The sequence below is a fragment of the Ochlerotatus camptorhynchus genome, unplaced genomic scaffold (assembly GCF_037179485.1).
Source record: "Ochlerotatus camptorhynchus isolate MF236.1 unplaced genomic scaffold, CSIRO-AGI_Acam_v1.1 ptg000054l, whole genome shotgun sequence".
Lineage (NCBI taxonomy): Eukaryota > Metazoa > Arthropoda > Insecta > Diptera > Culicidae > Ochlerotatus > Ochlerotatus camptorhynchus.
In genome coordinates, this window is record NW_027040544.1 from 161,505 (window position 1) to 185,906 (window position 24,402).

At 38.9% G+C, this 24,402-nt stretch overlaps 1 protein-coding gene across 1 annotated transcript in view; it reads right to left on the reverse strand.

The window, feature by feature from the left end:
• Maf1 (repressor of RNA polymerase III transcription Maf1) overlaps nucleotides 1-19,833 on the reverse strand; it is a 28,595-nt gene extending 8,762 nt beyond the window's left edge. The window contains exons 1-2 of the mRNA XM_065239276.1: nucleotides 18,185-19,833; nucleotides 6,871-7,148 (exon numbers count right to left, since the gene is read on the reverse strand). Coding sequence (XP_065095348.1) covers nucleotides 6,871-7,148; nucleotides 18,185-18,529 — 623 coding nt within the window. The 5' untranslated portion in view covers nucleotides 18,530-19,833. The remainder of the gene's footprint in view (nucleotides 1-6,870; nucleotides 7,149-18,184) is intronic.
• Nucleotides 19,834-24,402: the final 4,569 nt, after the last annotated feature.

The window sequence follows — 24,402 nt, forward strand, 5'->3', positions numbered from 1 at the left end:
GAATCTCCTTTAGCAAGCTCATCCGTTAATGAGGGATGGTGAGGGGTGTTTCCCCCTGTCACCACTGGCAAAAGGAATGATCACCGATTTGCTCATGTACCTCCGATGTGCGAAAACAGTTCTATCGATTGTTTCACACTCAAGTCGCCATCTGAGGTAAACAACTACCCGTTTCGTACCTTCCTCAAAATTGTCCTTGCTCGCTGCTCCTTAGAATTTCCATGCAATTAGCCTCAGAAATTTAATCAATTTCTGGTTAGAATAACCTTGGACTGCTCTCCGGCATTCATTCCCCTCAGAATTCCCATAGTATTTCCTCAGAATTCTCAAAACAAAAATACATCCCAGAATAACTTTGAAACTCTTCTCAGATTTCCTTTGAAATTGAACCCTCAAAACTCGATTCCATTGGATTTTTTCTCGGAATTTATTTCGAACTCTTTAGAATTCTATTCTATTAACCCCAGAATTCTTTTAGAACTATCCGTACAGACCATTTTTGGAGTTCACGGGATTTTCATCAAAGCTCCCTTAAGCAAAATTTCAGAAATAATTTTGAATTCCTATTTAAATTCTTATTAGAATCCTCATCCAATCATAATACAATTCTTCTGAGAACTTTCGTTAAAATCCACCCTCAATTATATTATTTTCAAAATTGTTTCGGAGCTGAATTTTGCGTCTCTAATAATTTAAACAATAACCAAAAGCGACGCTCGTATGTGATAAGCCAAGTTTAACTATATAGGTAAATCTGACTTAAGATTTAAGCGGAGATGAAGAAATCGGTTCTCAGAGCACTAAATTTTACATTAGACTTTCGTAGTCTGTACTTTGGTATTCTTCTCTGATATATCTTGGTGTCATCCCTAGAATCCTTTAAAATTCTCTTAAAATTTACTTGGGATTTTTAAAAGTTCTTAATCATCCTTGAAAGACTTTTGAAAATCTATCACAGATAAATCCCTTTGGAAAGTTTCCAAGGTTTACAAAAAAATTTCTGGGAAAGGAGGTATATTTTCTGGGAAAGGTGATATATTTTCCCCAATTTTTAATCGAAATTGAAGGCATTTCCTAATAGTTTTCCTGGTGCTCTAAAGTTTTGCGGTTCACTGGTCACCCTAGTTAGAATTTTCAATTTTTTAACAGATATGTATATTTTGTTAAAACTACTGTAGACTTCCTTAGTGCCACTCAATTTTAACATTTTGATGATATTTTTAAATTTCACTCTATTTTAGTAGTGAAAAAGTGATTTTAGTGACTATTTTTAGAGAAATAGTGACTTTAGTGACTTTTTGGTGTAAAAAGTGACTTTTTAGTGACTGGCTTCAAAATAGTGACCAAGTCACTAAAAAGTGACCTGCTACCAGCCCTGACACCTACATACTTTCAAAAAATAAATAAGTTATTAAACCATATAAAAAATTATCATTTATTTCTTGATGAGGTACAATGTTTACGATAATGTCGACATGATGAACATATTCGAAAGACGAAGTGATGTGTTTATATGAGTTATAAGTTATTGTCAAAATTCGTTTCAAATTCTGAGGTTGTACTGGTGGTTATTTCATAGGGATGTGCAGGTGGCTCAATCGGTTTCAGTGCCGTAACTACATGTACATTGGAACAACAAACTTGAACAGGTTTCTCTCCTTATTTACATGTTTGTGTTGATGCTCACTTAAAATTCAATAACAGAATAGTTCTTGATGATCTGCGATAAAGAATACGGGATTTAATTAGGGTGCAACCTCACGACGGTATAAGTTATAACACTATGCTTATCGTTACTACCGAATGTCTAAATAAAAGGATGTCGATGTTGGAACAGAGACAAACGTTTTCAGCTTGCATCAGTATCTACACATAATAAAAATGTTTTTCCTTTGGGCTATTATCTAGGCTATTATAAAGAAAATTAACTTACTTGAAATCGAAAAAAATCTGTTCAGAATGGCTGGCGTTAATGTGTTTGTAAATATAACAGTTTGGAAAAAGTAAAATTTAGGCTACTTCGTTATTTTTTGAGGAAATACGAGTAACTCACAGCTACTCAATGTAAATAAGGCTTGTACTCGAAAAAAAATTCATCATTTTTATCCGGGTGTAACTTTTTTATCCGTGGGTAAAAATTGATGAAAATCTGGGTATAACTAGTTTGGAGTGAATTGTCTACATGTGCAAAATTTCATAACAATCGGTTCAGTGGTTATTGAGATGTCATCGAAATAAGAAGAAAATCGCCGGAGAATTTTGCGCGCCGTCATGGAAAATCCGACTGCCACCATGAGATGGACCGGAAGACAACGGGGAATCACCCATACAACTGTGTATCTGGTGGTAAAATCGTTTAAGGAGTCCCAGACGACCAAGCGGCGGGCTGGACGTGGAAGAAAATCGAAGACAGCTGACCCTGTGAAGGCCCGGAAGGTGTTGGATTATTTCAAGCGTAATCCGAACCTTTCGATTCGCGACGCGGCTCTGAAGGCAAAGTGTTCCGCCTGGTTCGTTCAGCAAACCACGAAACGAGCTGGGCTTCGTGTATTCAAGGTGCGGAAGGTACCGAACCGGCGTGATCAACAAAACACGGCGGCCAAATCCCGCGCAAGGAAACCGATGTGTGTGGTAATGGATGACGAAACCTACATCAAGGCAGACGCAAAGTAGATACCGGGGCTGGAGTTCTACGTTTCCAAATCACGGTTTGATGTTCCGGAAGACATAAGGAAGAAGAAAGTGGACAAATTCGCCAAAAATTACTTGCTCTGGAAGGCCATATGCCAATGCGGTAAACTGAGTAAACCGTACATCACAATGGGTACCATCAATAGCGAAATTTACCGCACCGAGTGCCTCCAGAAACGTCTGTTGCCCTTCCTGCGGTCCCACGGAGGCGAGACATTATTTTGGCCGGACCTGGCATCATGCCATTACGTGCGATCGACGTTGGATTGGTACAAAGTTCGAAAATCGTCCAAGGTGTTGAAGAACGAGCTGGAGTTGAAGAAAGAATGGATGAAAGTGACCAAAAAGGTCGGCTCCACCATTGCACAAAATGTAATGACTAATGAGGGGTCTTAAGGGAAAGGTGCGGGCTTTCAACGATGGAAAGGAAACTGAATAAAGTAATTATGCCGAAACATTAGTTCAGTATTAGTTCATTCCCTGAAAATTTCAAGAAAATCCGACTTAAAATGAATTTTTGGCGAACACTTTTGTCTGGTGCATTTTTTTCGAGTACAGGCCTTATATTAGCTCAGAGTACAGCTGACTTGCCCCTAAGGCAGATCACTTGAAGTGCATTTATTTTAACAAAAAAATAAATAAATTCATTTTCTCAGTGCATTTTTTGCTGTGTGTAGCTTTAAGTGACACCTCCCACCAATACATGCATGTATACATAAAGGGTTTTGTCCTGTTTTGTTGTTCGCTTCGATTTCGCTCAAATCCACGCTCCTGGTTTGAGAAAATTATTCCAGAAGCTCCTCGACCGAGAACGCGGAAAAAATCCGTCGAAGTTTCCGGTGACAGCATAAGAAATCTCCACCGGAATCGTGCAGAGCCACTGAAAATGCGAGAAACTCCGTCGAAGCTCACTGGAACTTTCTTTGGCAGCACCAAAATCTCTCGGAACCCACGGCGACATATGATTACTCCATCGAAACTCCCCTCGAAAATTCAGATGCTGCCAACGGAGGGTCCCAGAGACTTTAGACAAAGTTTCCACGCATCATCGGTGAAAGAGGTTCTGCACGATACCAGTGAAGAGATTGGATGCTGCAGACGAAAGTTCCAGGGAATATCGACGGCGTTTTCTCACGTTATCGATGGACGAGGTTCTGCGTGATTTCGGTGATTTTGGAAGCTGCCAGCGGGAGTTTCTGGAAGTTCAAACGAATTTTTCTTGCCTTCTAGGTGGAGTAGGTTCTGCATGATTTCGAAGACTGCCAACGAAGGTTCTAGGAACTTTATCTTGTACTGATAAAGGGTAGCCACCAGGATTACGTTTGACTAAATACATTACATTGGAGCCACATTGAGTCTGTTGATGTTGACAAATAAATAAATTACAATTACATAAAGTATGGCCATTAAAAGATGCGAAATTTCGATGTCGTTTTCTTGCGATCTTGGTGGATGAGGTCCCATCCGGTTTCGGATGAGATTTATGATGCTGCCAGCGGAGGTTTAAGGAAATTTTAACGGAGTTTTCACACGTTCTCAGTGGAGGAGGTTCTGCACAATTTTGGTGAAGGTTTCTGATTCTGCCAGCGGATGTTCCAGATTCGTCGGAGTTTTCTCGCATTCACGGTGTATATGTACGGTATTTTCTCGGGTTTTTGTTTAGGTGAAGGAGCTTCCGTATGATTCCGGTGGAGATTTCCGATGCTGCCAACGGAGGTTCTACGGAATTTCGACGAAGTTGTCTCGCGTTCTCTGCGGAGCAGGTTTTACGTTATTTTGATATTAGCAGTGGAAATTCCGGAGGGAGCTTCTGCACGATTTCGTTGGAGATTTTCGCTGCCGGAGAAGGTTGCAAGGAGATTTTCATGAATTCTCTACTCCGAGTTTTCTTTTCCTGTTGGGGTTGTTTATCTTCGGCTCGATGCATGTATGTATGTATAGGTGTCACCGGAAAAGCGCATGCTTTGTTTTGATGTTCACATCCCACTGATGGGTTGATGCAAACGATGGAAATTAAATGCATTTGATTTAAATTAAATGCATATTCAATGTATATTCTAAAAGTGAGGCTTTCCTAGGAACCAACTGAGTCAACCAGCGACAGAATCATATTTTGTCCAACAATAAATAATATATGATCGTTGTAAAAATTACAATGTTCTACTTTAATTGCAAATTAATTTGAAACGAACACATTACCACCGGCTTCGGTAATTTGTACCGAAATCTGAACAGCTCGGTAACATTTGTGCAATTCAATTTAATTGTTTTAAAGCTACTTTAACTCTCCGAACACGATGTTTCCGGTAAAATGTATAACGGCAAATTGATAATGTTTGGGAAATCATTGGTCAGCAATTTATAGAAGATTTTAAATCTATGGATACTGAATAGATCTTTAAAGTGTGTAGTTAATTGCAAATGGTACCAATAGATTTGAAATTCGTCAATAAATGGCAGAGATATGATTTTTGAAACATTGCAATTTTGCCGTTACACATTTTACCGGAGGCATCGGGTTCGGAGTGTTAAAACGAAATATCCATTACAATTACAAGATTTGATCATTTGAACAAGATTTAACGAGCTTTGATATTATTTTTGAGCGGAATAGGCTCCAAAATGAATTTCAAAGTTTTACCGGACCTTCAGCTGTCGAGATTTCGGTAAAAACTACTGAGCACGACAATAAAAGATAAAAGTGCACCTTTACGTTGCTTCATAACGAATAAGGGCACCGAAGACAACAACGTAAACGTGCACTTTTATCAAACTTTTTAATAAGTGAAAACGCGCTTATTTGTCCAGCTGGGTCTCAATTGTATATTATTGATCGCTTAGGGCAACATAAGAGATGTGCAATGGGAAGCAATAAGAAATAAATCAATTTCTTCCCACTTTGAAGATGGCAAGATATTCATAAAGAGACACTGATTTCTTGATTTGCACCTGACTCTACAATTTAATGTTTTTTTAAATCTTTTTTTTTATATGGAGCTTTACATGGGTTTTCTTTTAAGGTAGAAACCAAAATTGTTTAATGTCATTCTTATTCATCTATTCTCTTTGCTTTTGTATCATTTTCGGTTGTATGCTTACTTTCCATAGTATGTGTGTATCACATTGCGTCAATCGTAACACAGAAACAACCTAGAAGAGACGCCGGAACGTCATGAAGTCGGTCGACCAAAGGAATGATTACAACATGTACCTATCAAGCATCTCCTTCAGAGTTGAAATATTTTCAAGTTCATCAAATCGAGAGATCTATACAAAATTTACGATTGACGACAGTGGTCAGCAGTAATAATAGCAACATCAGCAATCTCATTCGGTTCTGTCCACAACAAGTGCACACCAACATTTGGAACTATGAAGAATGTCACACACAATCTGACAAACAATCATCGCCAAGTTGTGTAAGTACTGTGCGCGTATGTGAAACAGTAGGGAAATAAACAAACTGGATGATGGATTGAGTGGTTTAAAATTAGAACTTCGACCGAGAGTTCAGCAGCCCAGCCGACCAGCGAACGCAGTGAAGAAAATGGTGCGTGAAATGAATATTGTTGTTTACCTACATACAGTTGAGCGAGAGAAGGAAAAGAGAAAGCTAGCACAAATGGCCTGACGCTCTTAATTTTATGGCTTTATGTGAATGTTGTGGTTCTCTTTTATTTGTTATTTATTATATGCTGTTGATTTGAAATTAAGACTTTTTTGCGTGTTGTTTTATCTTCGTTGAGCGCTAAGTAGAATGAGCTACCTTTATAATGCAGGCATGAATTCGATTATTAAAAACAATAGTTTTTACGACAGTATTGACAAACAAAACTGATTAATGTTCCGAAATGGTAAATATGTTATGTAATCAAGCCGCTCAACATTCGAAACAAGACGCATGTGGTACAGTATAAAGGTTTCGATTTCGGAAGATCCATGTAAAGCGCACCATAAATAGGCATCCGCCATTATGTTGAATAGGCGATGTAAATGTAAATGTGACGCATATGGGTTGCTACTCGCTCCGTCGCTCACTAAGAGTATGGCTTGCGGGCGGCCTTCATCGTCACCAGCCAGAAGAAACGACAAGACATCAACCATGTCCAAGAATTACAAGATGGCCTTACAAGCTAATTATTAGTTTGTATGTAATGCATTGTCGGTGTAGGTACTTACTTGATGGCCCGGCAGGTGAAGAAGACGATGCGCTTCAGTTTCTTGTTGTAGAAGAAATAGTTGAACGACCATAGACAGCCCGGCTCTCCGAATGGATCCGAGTTCAGATCTGGATTGTAGCTGTAGATATCGCAGTCGTTGAGGGAAATCTCATCCTCGATCGTGGACCAGAGTGCCGAGCGGATCTTGTGGTACTGCTCGCCGGCTACCGCCGATAAATTGCCCTCGATCGAGTTGAGAACCCACTGAAGCGAAGGTTCCTTGCTGAATTCATGACTCTGTAATCGAAAGAAATAACGGAAAACACTTCATTAGCATATAATTGCAAAGCTAGAGGGAGCGCTAGATGAGTTTTTCATTTAAATTGAACCGGTTGGAGAAAACATTATTTCTGCGATCATCAGCTGATCAGCGTGAGTCAAGCAAACTGGTTCAGGGATCTCAGACGCCGATTTCACACTACCTTTGTGCATCGAAACCGAACATACCTACATATAGATGAAATTTACCACAAAAGACCTCACGAAAGAGCACACACAAAAAAAAATCAAGCTTTTCATTTGGTTGAAAGTGTGTTTTAGTTGTTGTTGTTGTTGTATTGTTGCATTCGCGTATACAAAACCGTGAACCAACAGCGTATTTTGATGGTTGTAGCCTCATTTACGGGCGTGTGCAGGTTGGCGTATTTCTAGACTAACATTTGAAAGGGGCGGAAGAGCCAAAATGTAAACAAACCATATTTTGCCACATATAGAGAGAATAGTTCACAAACTACTCGATAAATACGAAAAAGTAGAAGAAAATATCATTCAAATTATCAAAATCGTTTCTTCTTACAATGTCATGGCGTATTTCCAACTTTCAAATCTATGATAAATCTGGTTGTTACGCCTTGCACCAGAACTACGAATTATATGGTTTTAATATGAATCCTGATGAATGTGGGCGTCTTAGTGGAATACCTGTATAATGAGAGAGAGAAGGATTAGTATTTTCCATTTAATTCCACTACTTTATTTGCTTATCCTTGACAGATACGCGTATTTCGTCTACAATGTGCAGACTTCTTCAGTGTCTTGTACTAATACCAGTCGAGTATTAGTACAAGACACTGAAGAAGTCTGCACATTGTAGACGAAATACGCGTATCTGTCAAGGATAAGCAAATAAAGTAGTGGAATTAAATGGAAAATACTAATCCTTCTCTCTCTGGTTTTAATATGCCAAATGTTTTGATTCTGTAGTATCTAGTCACGCCCGATTCATTTGAAATGCATCCGATTGATAGTTCACGTTTAAACAACGAACAAAAAGCAGACCAAAAAATCTCCGGGCGTAATTCCACTATCACAAAATTTGCGAACGTAGAACCAAGGCGGAACAACAAACAAAAAATCCCGAGGGTGTACTTCCACGGCGTATCACCAGTGTTGGCAGTTCAAAGGGTGGAAGATCTGGGGGGTAACAACATGTATGAAATTATCAGGGCGTATGATGTTTTCTTCTCAATTTCACGACAAAGAAAACTTTTTTTGAGTTTTTAGTGATGCACGATGATAGATTACACTATTAACTATATGTCAAGCTTATAAAATCAACCAGAAAATGGAAAGTCGTGAAATAGGATTAATTTTTAGGTCAACAAAATTCAGAAGCGATTTTCTCGATATGGTCATTTTGGAATTACGCCCTTTTCAAATGTAAGTCTAGATTTAACGTGCCACTGTTAAGACCGGAAAAAGTGGCCATCGTGTTAGGTGAACGTAATTGGGTAAGATGCAACCCCCGTGAGCAGAGTCGAACGATTCACGTAACAATTAAATCGATGAAAGCATGACTTCAAACAGAAAAAAAAACGAAAAAAAGAGAAATCTTGATAGTGTTTTCATGGGAATATTTGATAGGGTAAATGACGGTTCCGACATCCGTTGACTGTTTTCGGCAACCTAACTTGGAAAATTAATTTAACTGTAATTACAAAACACTTCGCTGAATGCATTTAAACGATTCCTTAGTCGTTCAGATTCAATCTGACTACATTTTGATGACTGAGTAAACCTGTTATGCCAGGTATTTCTTTAAATTAAATTAAATGGAACAGCTGGTTCAAAAGCAGTTCAAATGAACCTATGAAGAGTGATTCAGTACAATCTCAAATTAAATAAATCGTTCGATACATTTGAATGCAAATGAATTTTAAACATGGTTAAGCGCCAGGTAATCTGTTCAAGCAGTAACCGGGATGTTACTATGATTGATAGCGATGTGTTAAGGAAACTGCAACCATCTCTATGTGAATCTACAAAAAAGGCTTGCTTAATCGCTTAAATTTTTCAGTAAGTTCATGATCCGTTTCTTACCTCGATATACTGCATGTGTTTAGACAACAATACTAGATAGAGCTGGAATTAGGTCGTAACAGCTTTTGTAAACAATAACTTCTCTCGATAATTTCTCGGAAGTCATGGCTCTCCCTGGCAAAACGACGTCACCTTCGAGTAGAGGAAGACTTCTCCTACCCGATGGATATGTTGGTTTGTGTAGGCTTGCCTTGAATTCCGAGAAATCAACAAGAGAAGTCATTGTTTACAAAAGGCTGTTACGCCCTTATTCCAGCTCCAGCTAGAATAGTCCGATGAAGAGAATAATAAATAAATAAATAAATAAAATGTTACGAGAAGAGGACTTTGGCATGGCAATTTTAGAAATTATTTTCTTACTGTTTCCGAACTCAACGTCTGGAGTAAAAATTTACCCAGTAGGAGAACTGGGTAAATTTATGCCCCCATCGTTTCATACATATGAAACATTTGTCTGTAATCACATTATATTTTTTTATTCCTCGAGCTCAATTTGCGGTCTTCCGAAACTCGTCGCAATTCCTCAGCCGATGATCCGTACGATGACAAACGTGACAAGGCGATCTCTTTTTTTTTTTTTTTTTTTACTCTTTATTTGTTCCAAATTCAAAATAAATTACATTTCATTTTTAACCTAGGTGCTCCAGTTACTACAGTAACTTACCAGCCTTAATTGTTATGATATATATCTAAGTGTTTTTACATTGTTCCTGTCTTGGCAATTCAGTATTTTAAACAGGTTTTTTGAACCTGCATGTCAGTATAACAATTGATAGCTTAAAACTTAATAACTAAAACTAAATAACTAAAACTAAATCTTATCTAAGTATAAAGGGAATTAATCGTTGCAATTGAGGATTGTAACGATTTTTGCCGGAAATTATTAATTATTTTGTTGGACATTTGTGCTAAAGTCTCAACATTCAAAATTCTATGTACTTCGGTAGTACTGCACCAGGGAGGCAACTTCAAAATCATCTTCAGAATTTTGTTCTGAATCCTTTGAAGTGCTTTTTTCCTGGTAGTGCAACAACTAGACCATATTGGCACAGCGTAAAGCATGGCCGGTCTAAAAACTTGTTTAAATATTAGAAGTTTATTCGTCAGGCAAAGTTGGGATTTCCTGTTTATAAGAGGATACAAACATTTTATATATTTGTTACATTTGGCTTGAATGCCCTCAATGTGATCTTTAAAAGTTAATTTTTGGTCAAGTATTAATCCAAGATATTTCACTTGGTTTGACCAGGAAATTGGAACTCCGTTCATAGTGACTATGTGACTACTACTAGGTTTCAAAAAGGAAGCCCTGGGCTTATGTGGAAATATTATAAGTTGAGTTTTGGAAGCGTTGGGAGAAATCTTCCATTTTTGTAAATAAGAAGAGAAAATATCTAAACTTTTCTGAAGTCTGCTGCAAATAACACGAAGACTTCTTCCTTTAGCGGAAATGCCTGTGTCATCAGCGAACAAAGATTTGTGGCAACCCTGAGGCAAATCAGGGAGGTCCGAAGTGAAAATGTTATACAATATAGGCCCAAGAATGCTACCCTGAGGAACTCCTGCTCTAACAGGTAGTCGATTAGATTTGGAATTTTGATAATTTACCTGCAGAGTTCTGTCAGTTAAATAATTTTATAATTTCATAATGTAAAGTGGAAAATTAAACTTTTTCAATTTAGCAATCAAACCTTCATGCCAAACACTGTCGAATGCTTTTTCTATGTCTAGAAGAGCAACTCCAGTTGAGTGGCCTTCAGATTTGTTTGAACGAATTAAATTGGTAACTCTCAAGAGTTGATGAGTAGTTGAATGCCCATGGCGAAATCCAAACTGCTCATCTGCAAAAATTGAGTTCGTATTGATGTGAAGCATCATTCTATTCAAAATTATTTTTTCAAAAAGTTTACTTATTGAAGAAAGCAAACTTATTGGACGGTAGCTAGAAGCTTCAGCTGGATTTTTATCCGGCTTCAAAATTGGAACAACTTTTGCATTTTTTCATTTATCAGGAAAGTATGCCAAATGGAAACATCTGTTAAATAATTTTACCAGGAAAGACAAGGTACTCTCTGGGAGTTTTTTGATGAGGATATAGAAAATTCCATCATCACCTGGAGCTTTCATATTTTGAAATTTTTTAGTTATAGACCTTACTTCGTCCAAATCAGTCCCCCACGAATCATCAAAAATATTTTCCCGAGAGAAAATATTCAGAAAATCCCGAGCAACCTGATTCTCAATAGGACTAGTAAGACCCAAACTGAAATTATGGCAACTCTCGAATTGCTTAGCAAGTTTCTGAGCTTTTTCCAAATTTGTGATCAAAATTTTACCACCTTCTTTAAGCGCTGGAATTGGCTTTTGAGGTTTTTTCAAAATTTTTGTGAGTTTCCAAAAGGGTTTGGAACTCGGGTCTAATTTAGAAACATTATTTTCAAAAGTTTTGTTCCTCAGGGCAGAGAATCGCTTTTTAATTTGTTTTTGCAAATCCCGCCAGATAACTTTCATGGCAGGATCGCGTGTTCTTTGAAATTGTCTCCTACGGACATTTTTAAGACGGATCAAGAGCTGAAGATCATCGTCTATTATAATTGAATCGAATTTAACCTCGCATTTTGGTACTGAGGCAGCTCTTGCTTCAACTATAGAAGTAGTCAGAGATTCAAGAGCATAATTAATTTCATCTTTGGTTTGCAAAGGAATGTTTGGATCGAAGTTATATTCCATAAATGTTCGATATTGCTCCCAATCAGCCCTATGGTAATTGAAAGTAAAGCTGTTGGGATTAGAAATTATTTCTTGGGATATTTCAAAAGTTACTGGAAGGTGATCAGAACCGAAGTCAGCATGGGTAACCAATTGGCTACAAAGATGACATGAATCAGTTAAGACCAAATCAATAGTTGAGGGATTTCTTGCAGAAGAAAAGCATGTTGGGCTGTTTGGATATTGAATAGTGTAATAACCTGCAGAACAATCATCAAACAGAATATTACCATTGGAATTGCTTTGAGCATTATTCCATGAGCGGTGTTTTGCATTAAAATCACCAATAATGAAGAATTTAGACCTATGACGGGTAAGTTTCTGGAGGTCACCCTTGAGGAAATTCTTTTGTTGGCCTACGCATTGGAATGGCAAATAGGCAGTAATAAACGTAAGTTGTCCAAATTTTGTTTCAACAGAAACTCCCAAAGTTTCAAAAACTTTGGTTTCAAATGAAGAAAGAATTTTATGCTTGATTCGTCTATGAATAATGATGGCAACGCCACCACAGGGTCCATCAAGACGATCATTTCTATAAATCAAGTAATTTGCGTCCTTCTTAACCTTATGGTCAGGTTTAAGGAACGTTTCAGTTATAACGGCAATATGCACGTTATGAACTCTCAAAAAATTAAATAGCTCGTCTTCATTATCTTTAAGAGATCGAGCATTCCAATTTAAAATGTTTAATGCTTTAAAATCCATTACTGAATTTTAAAGTCATGACAATATTATTAGCAAATTTTACTCCAGTTTGAATAGCATCAAACATGGAGTTAGATTTAAGCATATCAGAAATCATGTCAATTAATGAATTCTGTAAAAATTCCATTTTAGGGGCAGTAATGCTTCCTAAGTCAAAATTGTCAAAATTTCCGTTAGAACGTTGGTTAGTATTTTGATTTCTACCCGCTGCAATAGCAGCATAGGTAGCTCCATTAACTCGCTGAACATTGTTAGCAGCGAGGGGAGTAGGTACAGATGAAAAATTTGAAGCAGGGGTGATATTTGTACCTACGGGTACGAATGTAGAATTTGTTCCTCGCTGACCGTTGTTAACAGCAGAGGAATTTGTACCTGGTCGGAAACGTTGAGCGTTTCCTACCTGTCGCTTAGAACGAGATTGTAGGATCGCTTTGCGAGTCTTACATTCCCAAAAATTGGATTTGTGGTTTTCACCACAATTTGAACATTTAAATTTCTTAGGATCTTCCTTCACAGGACAGTCGTCCTTTGCGTGAGAGGAATCACCACAATTCATGCATTTAGCTGGCATGTAGCAATTTTTAGTTCCGTGACCCCATCCCTGGCACTTACGGCACTGGGTGAGGTTTTGGAAATTTCCTCCAGTCTTCCTGAAGTGTTCCCACTTCACTCGGACATGGAGCATAAGGCTAGCTTTTTCTAAGGCCTTAAGGTTGTTTAGTTCACTAGACTTGAAGTGAACTAAATAAAAATCATTAGAAATCCCGTTGCGCGAATCGCCAGGACGGGATTTCATTTTCATTTTGATTACTTGGAGTGGCACAACTCCAAGTAATTTTGCCAGTTCATCTTTGATCTGATCCAGGGATTCACCACTGGGCAGTCCTTTCATGACAACCTTGAACACACGTTCAGTTTTGGTGTCGTAAGTAAAAAATTTGTGCTTCTTCTCAGTAAGATACTTGAGAAGACATTTAAATCCGTCCAAGGTTTCAGCCAATACACGGCATTCACCCCGACGTCCAATTTGTAGTGAAAACTTAACTTTCACGAAATTCAAAAGTTCCATGCGAAGAGCATGGAAATCGGTAGTGGTTATCACAATAGGGGGAATCTTTTCCTTCTTGGCATTAAGCCGGGAAAGTTTACTAGAATTTTTCTTGGATGATGGATCATTCTCATCATCCGTGAGCAAATCAAATTGATTACTCAAATTAATTTCTTCAGAAGGGGGGTCAAGAGTTTGCCCCTTTCTTTTGCGTTTAGGCGCCATGGCGGCAGTAAATTTTTTATCCAAATCGACTTCCAAGCAGATTACTATAAGAATCTGAAGGATCGGAGAGGAATTTTCCAAATCGATATCCAAGAAGGATTACCTCGGGTAGGGTCCAAACAAGGATCGAAGAGGAATAAGAGGAGTTGAACAAGGTAGAAAATTTTTACAGGTTGAGCACTGAAAAGTGCTGTTTAAATTTGTTGTAGCTTTAGGTAGTAGTAACACTTCCTTAAGCAAAAAGCAAATAGATCCGCACGGCAAGAGAGCACGATGCGGACTGGACAAGGCGATCTCTGATGCTCCGCTTTATTCGACGACTCTTCTGTATGTGTGTTGAGGTGGCTCTCGTATTTATTATGCTTGTCTCCTTTGGCCTTACCAGCCCGGCCACTAGGTGCATTCAATGCTGTGTCGATGATTTCGGTGACTTCGCTTGCCGTTAAAACTATTTCAGACAAAAAATCAGTCAATGTGCGTCAGCGTGATTCCGTCTTGTTGCCTCTTGAAATGAACCCACTCTTTTTTCATAGATGGTGGTAACTTCTCGACCAGCTCATGGATTAGTAAAGGGTTCACCAGGTGATCGTTCAGATTCGTTGCTTCGAGGTGATCACATAACTGTTGTACTATCATGCCGAAGCTGACGAACGTGTCGAATCGGTCCGCTTTTGGAGGATCAGCCTGCCGCACTTTCCTAAACAGTGTATTCAGTAAATGTTCGGGTCGCCCGTATAACATCCACAACGTTTCCATTATTTGCGGAACTGCTTCGGGCAACAACATCGTACTACAAACCGCTTCTCTGGCAGGGCCTCGCAAGCTCTCCTGCAGTCGCACAAGGTTCTCCAAGTTCGAAAATCCGCATGCTTTCGTCGTGGTGTTGAAGCTGCTGATAAACATCGGCCATTCTTCTGGCCGACCGGTGAAAATCGGCAACTTTCGCGAAAAAACTGTCGAGCTGATATTTGTGGCCTTGTCGGTGCCATATACTTCCGGTTTTCTTTCCTTTTACGCTTCTTCCTATCCTGATCTCCTTCTTCACTCTCCGAACTCGCTGGTCCCACTCGAATCCTCCTCGATTAAGTCCACGTTGCTTGTATATTCTTCTTCTTCTTCCGCCTTAGCCCTTCGTTTGGACACTTTCCTACGGCCGCTTTCGCTGTTAACGGTTTTAGTTCGTTCCTTTTCTTCTTCTGTTCCGCCGTGGAAGTAGATGGCTTCGGAATTACCACTGGAGTGGAACTCACTAGCCCTTTATTTTGCCCCTTCTAGATCTTTGCTGACCGCCTTCAATTTGCTTTCGCCCCTTCCTTCTTCTGTTTTTCCAGGTCCTTGATTTCCGTTTCCGTCCGTTTTTCATCTTCGTACAGCTCTTTCAATTGCTTCTGTAACCTCTTTTTTCCATTCCCTTCTGCTTCTGGAAAGCCGCCTTCGATGCGATCTTCTTCGCTTATTTTCGAAATCAGCTTTGGCCTTCGCCAATGCCAGTTTCTGGTTCATCTTTTTCTTCAGACGCTCTTTCTCCAACAGCAACCTCTTCGTCTTCCGAAACTTCTTTAGATCCACCGACATTTGCTTCATTCGCTTTTCCTGTTCCGTCGTCATTGTCATCGACGAAAATCGCATCTTCCGGCTCACTTTCATCATTATCGTCGTCGTCTTCAGTATCCGGATTACGACAAGAAGGACACCTCCAATTCTGATCTTACTCGACTTGGATCGGCAACTTCGGCGCTACCAAAGTGAAGCCATTTATCGCAGCCTTCGCAGAACACCATCCGACTCTCATCATGATCCGGACGGCTACAAATCTAGCAGTTGTAGGCCGTCTCCTCCATATTGAGGTTAGATCGTTATTGATTTTTGAGAAAATGTTCGGATCACAATAAAGAACTATTTTTTTGCAGCAGTCGATTTGTAGACAACAGCTCAAAACTAAAATATATATTATGATACTTACATCAATAGATCTAAATTACTGTATTTAACTACTTTTACTAAAATAAATCGATCAAATTTAATAATTTCCACATCCAGAATGACTTTTCTCCGAACTAATGTACTAATGTTTTTATTCTGTTTTCTTCGTTGTTTCTATCCAGCTGCTGCTGACAGCTACACTCAGGTCCGCATCCTCCCGCTCTGCGCATCTAGTAGTCGCCAGCGATGACGTCACTTGTGCCTCAACAATCTGGTTCATCATGTTTGTGTTATTGATTATTCTAATTTAATATTTACGTCTTTCAACTAGTGTACATAATACCTCTTTGGGGGTGTGTTTTGTTTGAATTGAAAAATTTGATAACTAACCTATTTACAAATAACTTAGTCTAACGTGCTAGGATCCCTAATGATCTGTTGATTTAACCTCAGACAGGTGTATCTGAAAGGGATGACATTCTCCGTTCTTCTAGTGTCTGAATTCCAACCAGGCGGTGGATCTCAGAATTCCGAATCCGTGGTGGACTCTTTTGGATCATCCTAAGGCTCTCGTTATGGATCCTTTGAAGTTTAAGGTGATGCAGAGCAATTCTCTCATATTGGCGTATCGTATTCGATTACGGGTAGGATTATTTGTTTATAGAGAGCAAGCCTATTTTTCAGGGACAAGATGGATTTCCTGCTGATAAGCGGATATAATGATCTTATCAAGATGTTGCATTTGGTGTTAGTTTTGTCAATGTGCTCCCTGTTTGCCTTCCTATGCGGACCACCCGCATCCTATTCTTCCCACGAGATCAGGCTAAAAGTAAATTTTTCGTCTATGTCCTGATTATGCTACCTTTTTTTTCTGCAATATTAATCCTGTCTTTGTCCGTCTTAAGTAACACTTTTCTGTGGTAAAATGCATCATTTAGAGATTAGTTTCCTATCTAAAGTATATTTTGGTTAGGGTGAGAACCTCTCTCACGCCAACCTGACTCCAACTCAACGCACCCTGTCATGGTAAATGATATTCCCAAATGCCACAACTGGACACACATAGCCAGAATGGAAGCATTTACCCTTTTCGAAAATGAAGAAATAGGGGGGATGTGGGCAAGAAGACCATACGAGGCTAGATGGGCCACCGTTCGTTTGGACATACTACCTATTAACCCCATCTTTTTTATTATAAACTTCTTGAAAATGCTTCTAATATGCATCTCCATGAAAACCGTATCAAAATTAAATCTCTAAAATATTGTAAGATTTATAGTCAACAAAACAAGCATTGCATTCACTGTATCGCATTTTACCGATCAGCTGGTTCTACAGCGAGCAACATACGTAACAGTTGCTAAAAGACCTTATGTTTCTATTTCATGTGATTCCTGAATGTTATTTTCTAGTAAAAATCGGTCAAAACGCAGTGGCGTCTCGTAACCTTACTTTTTACCTGGTCAACGACTTTGAAAACGTTATTTAGAATCATAACTATATTCAAAACGATCCCAAAGTTCATAGGGTCTTCTAGTTTCACTCATTTGTTTCGAGCTTATGTCGACAAACCTGATGTCAGTGCCTTTATAAAAACGTACTACGACGTGACTAAGAAATTAATGGGAAGAATTTGTGATACCATCACTTCGGGCCACTATCTTGGTCTCCCATGCAGGCCTACAGCATGAGATTAAGCTCTCCCGCTTTCGGCAAGGCGCTTAAGAATGGCCTACGGGAGGGGGCAATATCCTTAAACTTGAACACAAAACTAAGATCAGGAGTAAGATAGTATATTAAACAAGATTTAAAAATTCAAGATCCTAAACTTAGGAAACCCGTTAAAACAATAGGAAATTCGTGCTAATTGCGAATTTACGATTTAATAACATTGAATTGCAATTCAATCAATAAATAAATTTCTCTCAAACAATATATTTGTAGGAATTATTTTTAACCCTCTCGTCCATGACATAATAGAATCAATTGAAATCCCAACCAAGCAGCACCGAAACAAAATATTTCGACTTGTTTACCATTGAGTTTGTCAAGATTAGTATACATTTTCTTCACAACAAACGCCTATAAATAGAACAAGAGATTTTTGCTCGCGCCTCAAAACCTTTAGTACCGTCGAAGACGAGTTTACAAACACCTTCGTACTCTAACAACAGTACAGTTTTTATTTTTGTTTTGTTCCGCTATAAGAATTTGGTTTTTGTATTGACTATTTACATAATTCCCGGTACAATTTTATTGTAATGACCAACAGAAAGAAACTTACCTTCGCATCGCTAAAGTCATAGTCCGGCTCGAAGGCGGAATTGAGCGTTGCAATCAGATAGAAGAGCGTCTTGCGCGAGATGGTATCGCACAAGGTTGCACCTTCGTCCCCGGACAGCGAGCTTCGCAGCACCTGCGGAGAAAAGTCCTGCAGGGTTTGCGGCGGCGACAGAGCCTGCAAATCCGTAGGGGCCTGTTCTGACGTGAAACGTTTGTACAGGGCCTTGTCGTTGCCTGCCATCTTGCAGGAGTAACTTTCGATGCGACCATGAATAGTACTATCGCCGGTCAGAATGTGAAGCGCATTGTTAATCGCCTCAAAGCTGGTGCTCTCCAGTAGCTTCATTTTGATCAAATGGTAGATGTTTTGGTTATGCGATGAAATAATGAAAAAGAGTGGAAATTTGCTTTCGTGTTGTTTTTCCTCTAGGTGGTATCAGTGTGTAAGAGACGTTAAGCTTATGTAACGGTTTTAAGGTAGCTAAGATGTTGGTTTAATTTTATTTTGAACAATTTTCTACACCCTCAAACGATGCCTTTATGCTTAAAGAACTAAGCTAGTGTGCTGTTGGTTCACAGCAGCAAGATCCTCCACACAGCGGAGATGACTCTTTAACAACAGTGATGATGCACACTCGTAGCGGCAAACAACTGTGGAGCTGAGTACTTGACCATCTTGGGCGATCTCTCTCTTATTAAGCTGTTGTTGACTCGAGCGATTCTGAACATGGTCGTTGGGTGCACACAGAGTCTCTTCTTTAATATTTTGGTACTAGCGATTCGGCGGCTTCTGTAGTGCTGCGTACGCTGAGGGCACATTTAATACGGATCGAAACTTGGCGGTAACTTTACAAGATTACCGCTGGGGCAGTTCGATCACTTCTTTCCGAAGAAGGTAAACTGATCCACTCTTTCACACGGAAGAGAAAGTCCCACTTTTAAACTAACGAGTCCGGCTCGTAACTTAGTCCACTTCTTTATGTGTGTACACTTTTATCGATTCTTCACCCTTTGCGAATCGCGCGTAGAGGGCAACCACTTCCAAAAACAGAAACAAGTCAGTAATAATCATGCACTTCCTCAACGGGAGTGTTTTGCGTCTCACTCTGCTTCTAGCACTTCAAAATATTCTCGCACTACGTCTTCTACTGCTCCTCTTGTGCCTCCACAAACAAGCTTCGGCTAGCCCTTCCTCTAGCGTTGAGTCATAATATTAAATGAGCACACACAATCAAAGCATATTTTCCGCGCGGTCAATACTTTATTTTTGTCAACACACGCAATACCTCTCCGGACGTGTCTGGTATGACTTGAATGAAACAAAACCAGAACTCACGCACACAACCGTAGGAGCTAGATCCACTACAGCTACATATAGATGTACAAGGAGGACTTATATTTTTCCATCATTTTTGCTGCTGCTGGTGCTACTGGGCCCCTTGAGGAACGACTGAATTGAAAAATTTAATGCTGTTTTCGCCTTGAAATTCTTGTTTCACACGAAACACTCGCACACCATTCGATTCACGAACTTTTGATTGGCACTTTACGCGACACTTGGATCACTTTCGAACGCGATTTGCACCGTTTGGTTGCTATTTTTGTTTTGAGAAATTTTTCGACGGACCGTACTCGAGCGAAGCTTGCGATTGAATTGAAGAAGAGGAATGATTATGAATGAACAGTATCATTCGTGCTCTTTTTGTCGCGTGAACTGAACACGCTGGTGCGAAAGAGAGAAGAATACACAGACCGAGAGCCGGGGTATCAGTTTGAGGCTTTTGTAGGGGGGCAGTCAAAGGTTAGGAAACAATGTCACAATGTGAAATTTTTGTTTGATTGTGTTAATTGATTGAAAACTGATTAAAAATGTTTGAAAATGAAAATGAGGTTGCAGTAAAGATCTTTGCAAAAAAATGAATTATTTGTAGCGTATATTATGGAGGCACTTAAAGGTCTTTTTCACTTGTGTGTTCTACACGCCGAAAAAATGTTCAGCATTTTGGGATCACTGATGAGCTTATTTCTACACGGAAACATTAATATACTCATCGTTGGTTACACTTTATCCAGTTTTTATAGCTGAAAGTCTCTTTAACAAAGAAAGATAAAGAAAGATAAAGATACAGTTTTTATAATAAATATATCTCGAGATCTATCTCTTTTCTTCTGAAGTATCTTTCGAGAAATCCCGCACATATTCATTATAATTTGTAAAGGGTTAAGTTTTAATCATCGATGAGAATATAAAAGTTTTCGTGTAGAGGTACACACAGAGTTTAGATTACCGAATTTGGTAAAATTTTACTGGCTTTTCAAACAGCTGAGTTTTCAGCAATGCCGGCGCCGATGGTATAGTGGTAAGCGTGACTGCTTTCTCACCCCAATGGGTCTGGGTTCAATCCCAGCCGAGGTCAGTGGTATTTTTCTGAGGCATAAAAATTTCTGGTCAAGTCTTCCTTCGGAAGGGAAGTACAGCCGTTGGTCCCGGCCCATGTATGTTGTGAATGGGTGCGATATCCTACGCAGGTGTGGAAGCTACCTTCCTGCACATTCGGTTGCCGTCAATGGATGGCAATCGATGTCCGTCGGTGATTGGCACTAGATTGCGGAACAGAGACCGACGTTAAATAAAAGAAAGAAGAAGAAGAGTTTTCATCAATCAATCCAGTAGTTATTAATTTTACTGAAAACTACGTAAATCGCATAATCTCGGAACTGTAAAAAAATACTGTTTAAGTCAGTAAAGAAATTGCTGTCTATATCAGTAATTTATTTGTTTACATTTGTTTTTGCTGAGAAAAATATTTTTTTGAGTCTTCAAAACTATGGACATTTCAAAATTGACAAAATCTTACAACAAAAACTGTTCGTAAAATATTTGAACTTTTTGTTAGTACCAAGGGGTGATCACTCTACACTAAGAGAAATTCAGTGATTATTTGTATGTGTCCCACACATGAATTTTTGCTATATATATATGTGTCGGATACATAGTTCTTATGTGTACACATACAATTCATGTGTAACCACACATACTATTCATTTGACTTCTGTTTATGTGTGCACACATAATAATCATTTGGAGTTTTACATGGATATTCGCCAATATAAATGTGTCGAATTTTATGAGTGTACACACGCATTTTGCACCAACCTTGGCACCAACTGTTATTCTCAGTGTGTCTCAACCGAGGTGCAACTGGTCCAACTGTGCCGCAGCAGTGTCGAAAGTGCCATCAACCGGTGGAAACTAACGATTTTAATTTGGCTCACACTTGACTACCCGCATAAACGCGAACCATAAATTGACCCTACCTAAAATGGTTAAAAATTGTTTATAATCCCTGCTAAACTTTAACTGAAATGGTTATGGAACTTTACATGAACGTTTAATGATAAAGTTTCAACCTTATGTATTATGGTTTTTTGGAACTGGACCTTACAAATAATGGGTTGTTAAGAACCATTACCATTCCAAATTCTTGTTTTCTCCATACATTTTCAGAAAGAGAACTATATAAGAACGTTTTTACTTATGATTTGAGAACATTAATGGTAATGGTTATGGTAGTCAGTAAGGTCCATTAATGGTTTTGTATTATCGCTCAACTTTACGTGGAATATATCGTGAATTGGTAATCAGTAAATTACAGGCAACCAATTCGCGATATATTCCACATAAAGTTGATCGATGTTACAAAACCATTCGTGGAACTTACTGACTACCATAACCATTACCATTAAAGTTCTCAAACCATAAGTTAAAAGGTTCTAATATAGTACTCTTTCCGAAAATGTATGGAGAAAACAAGAATTTGGAACGGTAATGGTTCTTAACAACCCATTATTTGTAAGGTCCAGTTCCAAAAAACCATAATACATAAGGTTGAAACTTTATCATTAAACGTTCATGTAAAGTTCCATAACCATTTCAGTTAAAGTTTAGCAGGGATTATAAACAATTTTTAACCATTTTAGGTAAGGTCAATTTATGGTTCGCGTTTATGCGGGTAGCCGTTCGGTCCCTGTCCCAAGTACATCGATTAACCAGAGCTGAGCCAAAAAGTTGAGCATGTTTCGTCGGGAACTTTTGGTCTATGGTGCCATGACATCGTGATGACCTTGTCTGTGAACAAAGGAATTTTTGGCAACTCAGTATTTTGACAGCTCGATTGTATTTATTTGTTTCAAATCAAATTCCCAGCCAGAACCGAGAATGGTTTTGAAGTTTTTACATAGTAAAATTGTAGCAAATTATTTCGCTGCCCTTTTTTCGTTCCAACGTCAATTGTAGCACCTGCACCTGAACGAGGTTTGAGCCGTTTCTGTGTTTTTAATGGTCTGTTGGAGCTGTATGAAGAATTAAACCCAATCCTTCTGCGTGAGAGCCCCAGCACGAACCGCTTCCTCATCTGAGATATATTAAAGTGAGCTGTTGTCCCGCCTATTGTTGGCGTTTTCAGTGCCAGCGGACTGACTTGAATACGAAACACAATATTGTTCTTTATTTATTTTTTATATGTTTGGATAGAATATTGATGCATTGCATAAATATATGAATTATGATTTATTTCAGTCACTGATCATTTCATATTTACGTACATTAAATAATTATGTTACTACACACAAAAAATAATCGTTAATAAAATTAAAAAACCATTGGTAGAATTAAAAGTTTGCGTTGGTTCTTTTTGGTAGAAAGTCTTTAGAATTTAAAATAAAATTTCGCCTACTATCAATTCAAAAGTTAACCGCTCCCTACTTTTAAAAGTTCAAACTTTCAAAACAAATTGTACTTTTGTGTTCAACTGCTGCTCAACTTTTTGGAGCCTAAAGTTCCTCGTGTGCTTTCTATAGCTTCTAAAGTAGCCAGAATGTTGTGTTGGAACTTTATATACACTACATGGAACATGAAAGTGGGTTTTATCGTTGAATGCGGGACTTTTGGTTGCTTGTGAAGAAAGTTCTGTCGGAAATTTATTTGAACTTTATGAAACTTGAAAGTTCTGTCGGAACTTTATTTGAACTTTATGGAACTTGGAAGGGAGTTTTATCGTTGATTGCGGAACTTTTGGTTACTTGGGTATTTAAGGTGTGCGTGAAATATTCTGTGAACACTGCGATACCCGGCTACTCATCTCGCTAATACACAACTGCTTCAGTGACTTGGTCCGCAGGTCCGCTCTGACATGCAATCAAATCGCTGCTGACCGGACATCTTAATGAAGAAGTAGTTGGTGAACTGCAACGCCAAATCTGCCTACATTGAATCCGTTAGCATTCGAAACTTTTATTCCTTTATTTAACGTCGGTCTCTGTTCCGCAATCTAGTGCCAATCACCGACGGACATCGATTGCCATCCATTGACGGCAATGGAATGTGCAGGAAGGCAGCTTCCACACCTGCGTAGGATATCGCACCCATTCAAACACACGTGGGCCGGGACCAACGGCTGTACTTCCCTTCCGAAGGAAGACGTCACCAGAGATTTTTATGCCTCAGAAAAATCCCACCGACCTTGCATTCGGCACCTGTCCTGAAGGTTATCCCAACGCACGAAGCCAGCATTCGCCGTATCGTGGTAGGTGACTCTCCCCTCCAGTTCACTCGGCTGATTCTTGCCCTTCTGCACATATGGAAATCACATCATCGAATCGTTGAACATCTTTGGCATTTTCTTGAAGCAGCAAGCAGGAATAAGTAAAGCTTTAAGATCTGTTACATTCTGAGCAGTTTCGTAAAAACTGATGATTCGAAAGAAGTAAACAATGGCTTGAAACACATTTACCCACAGAGGCAGTGCAGAGTTGCCAGTAAATTTAAAGATCTTGAAAAAAATTCAGCCATGGGTGCCAAACAGTGCCCATCAGTGTGCCCAACTGTATTTTTGGTTAGTACGTTTTTCATGTAAATTTAACACACAAAACAGTAATTTTAAATCGTTTTGTGTGAAAAGTTTACCAACAAAACAATTAAAAAAAAATACCAAAAGCTCTGAAGCTCTACGCTCTACGATTTTGTCAATTTTCAAGTGTCCATAGTTTTGAACTAGGTCTGGCAAATACGTAAGCACCGACAAACCGACATGACACTTAATTCTGACTTATGCCCGAACATCGTTAACGGCCTATTTAAATGTGCAGTGATCCGAACTGTCAAAACCATAGGATATTTTTATCTAGATAAAAATAATTTCTCCAGAATAGATCAGACAC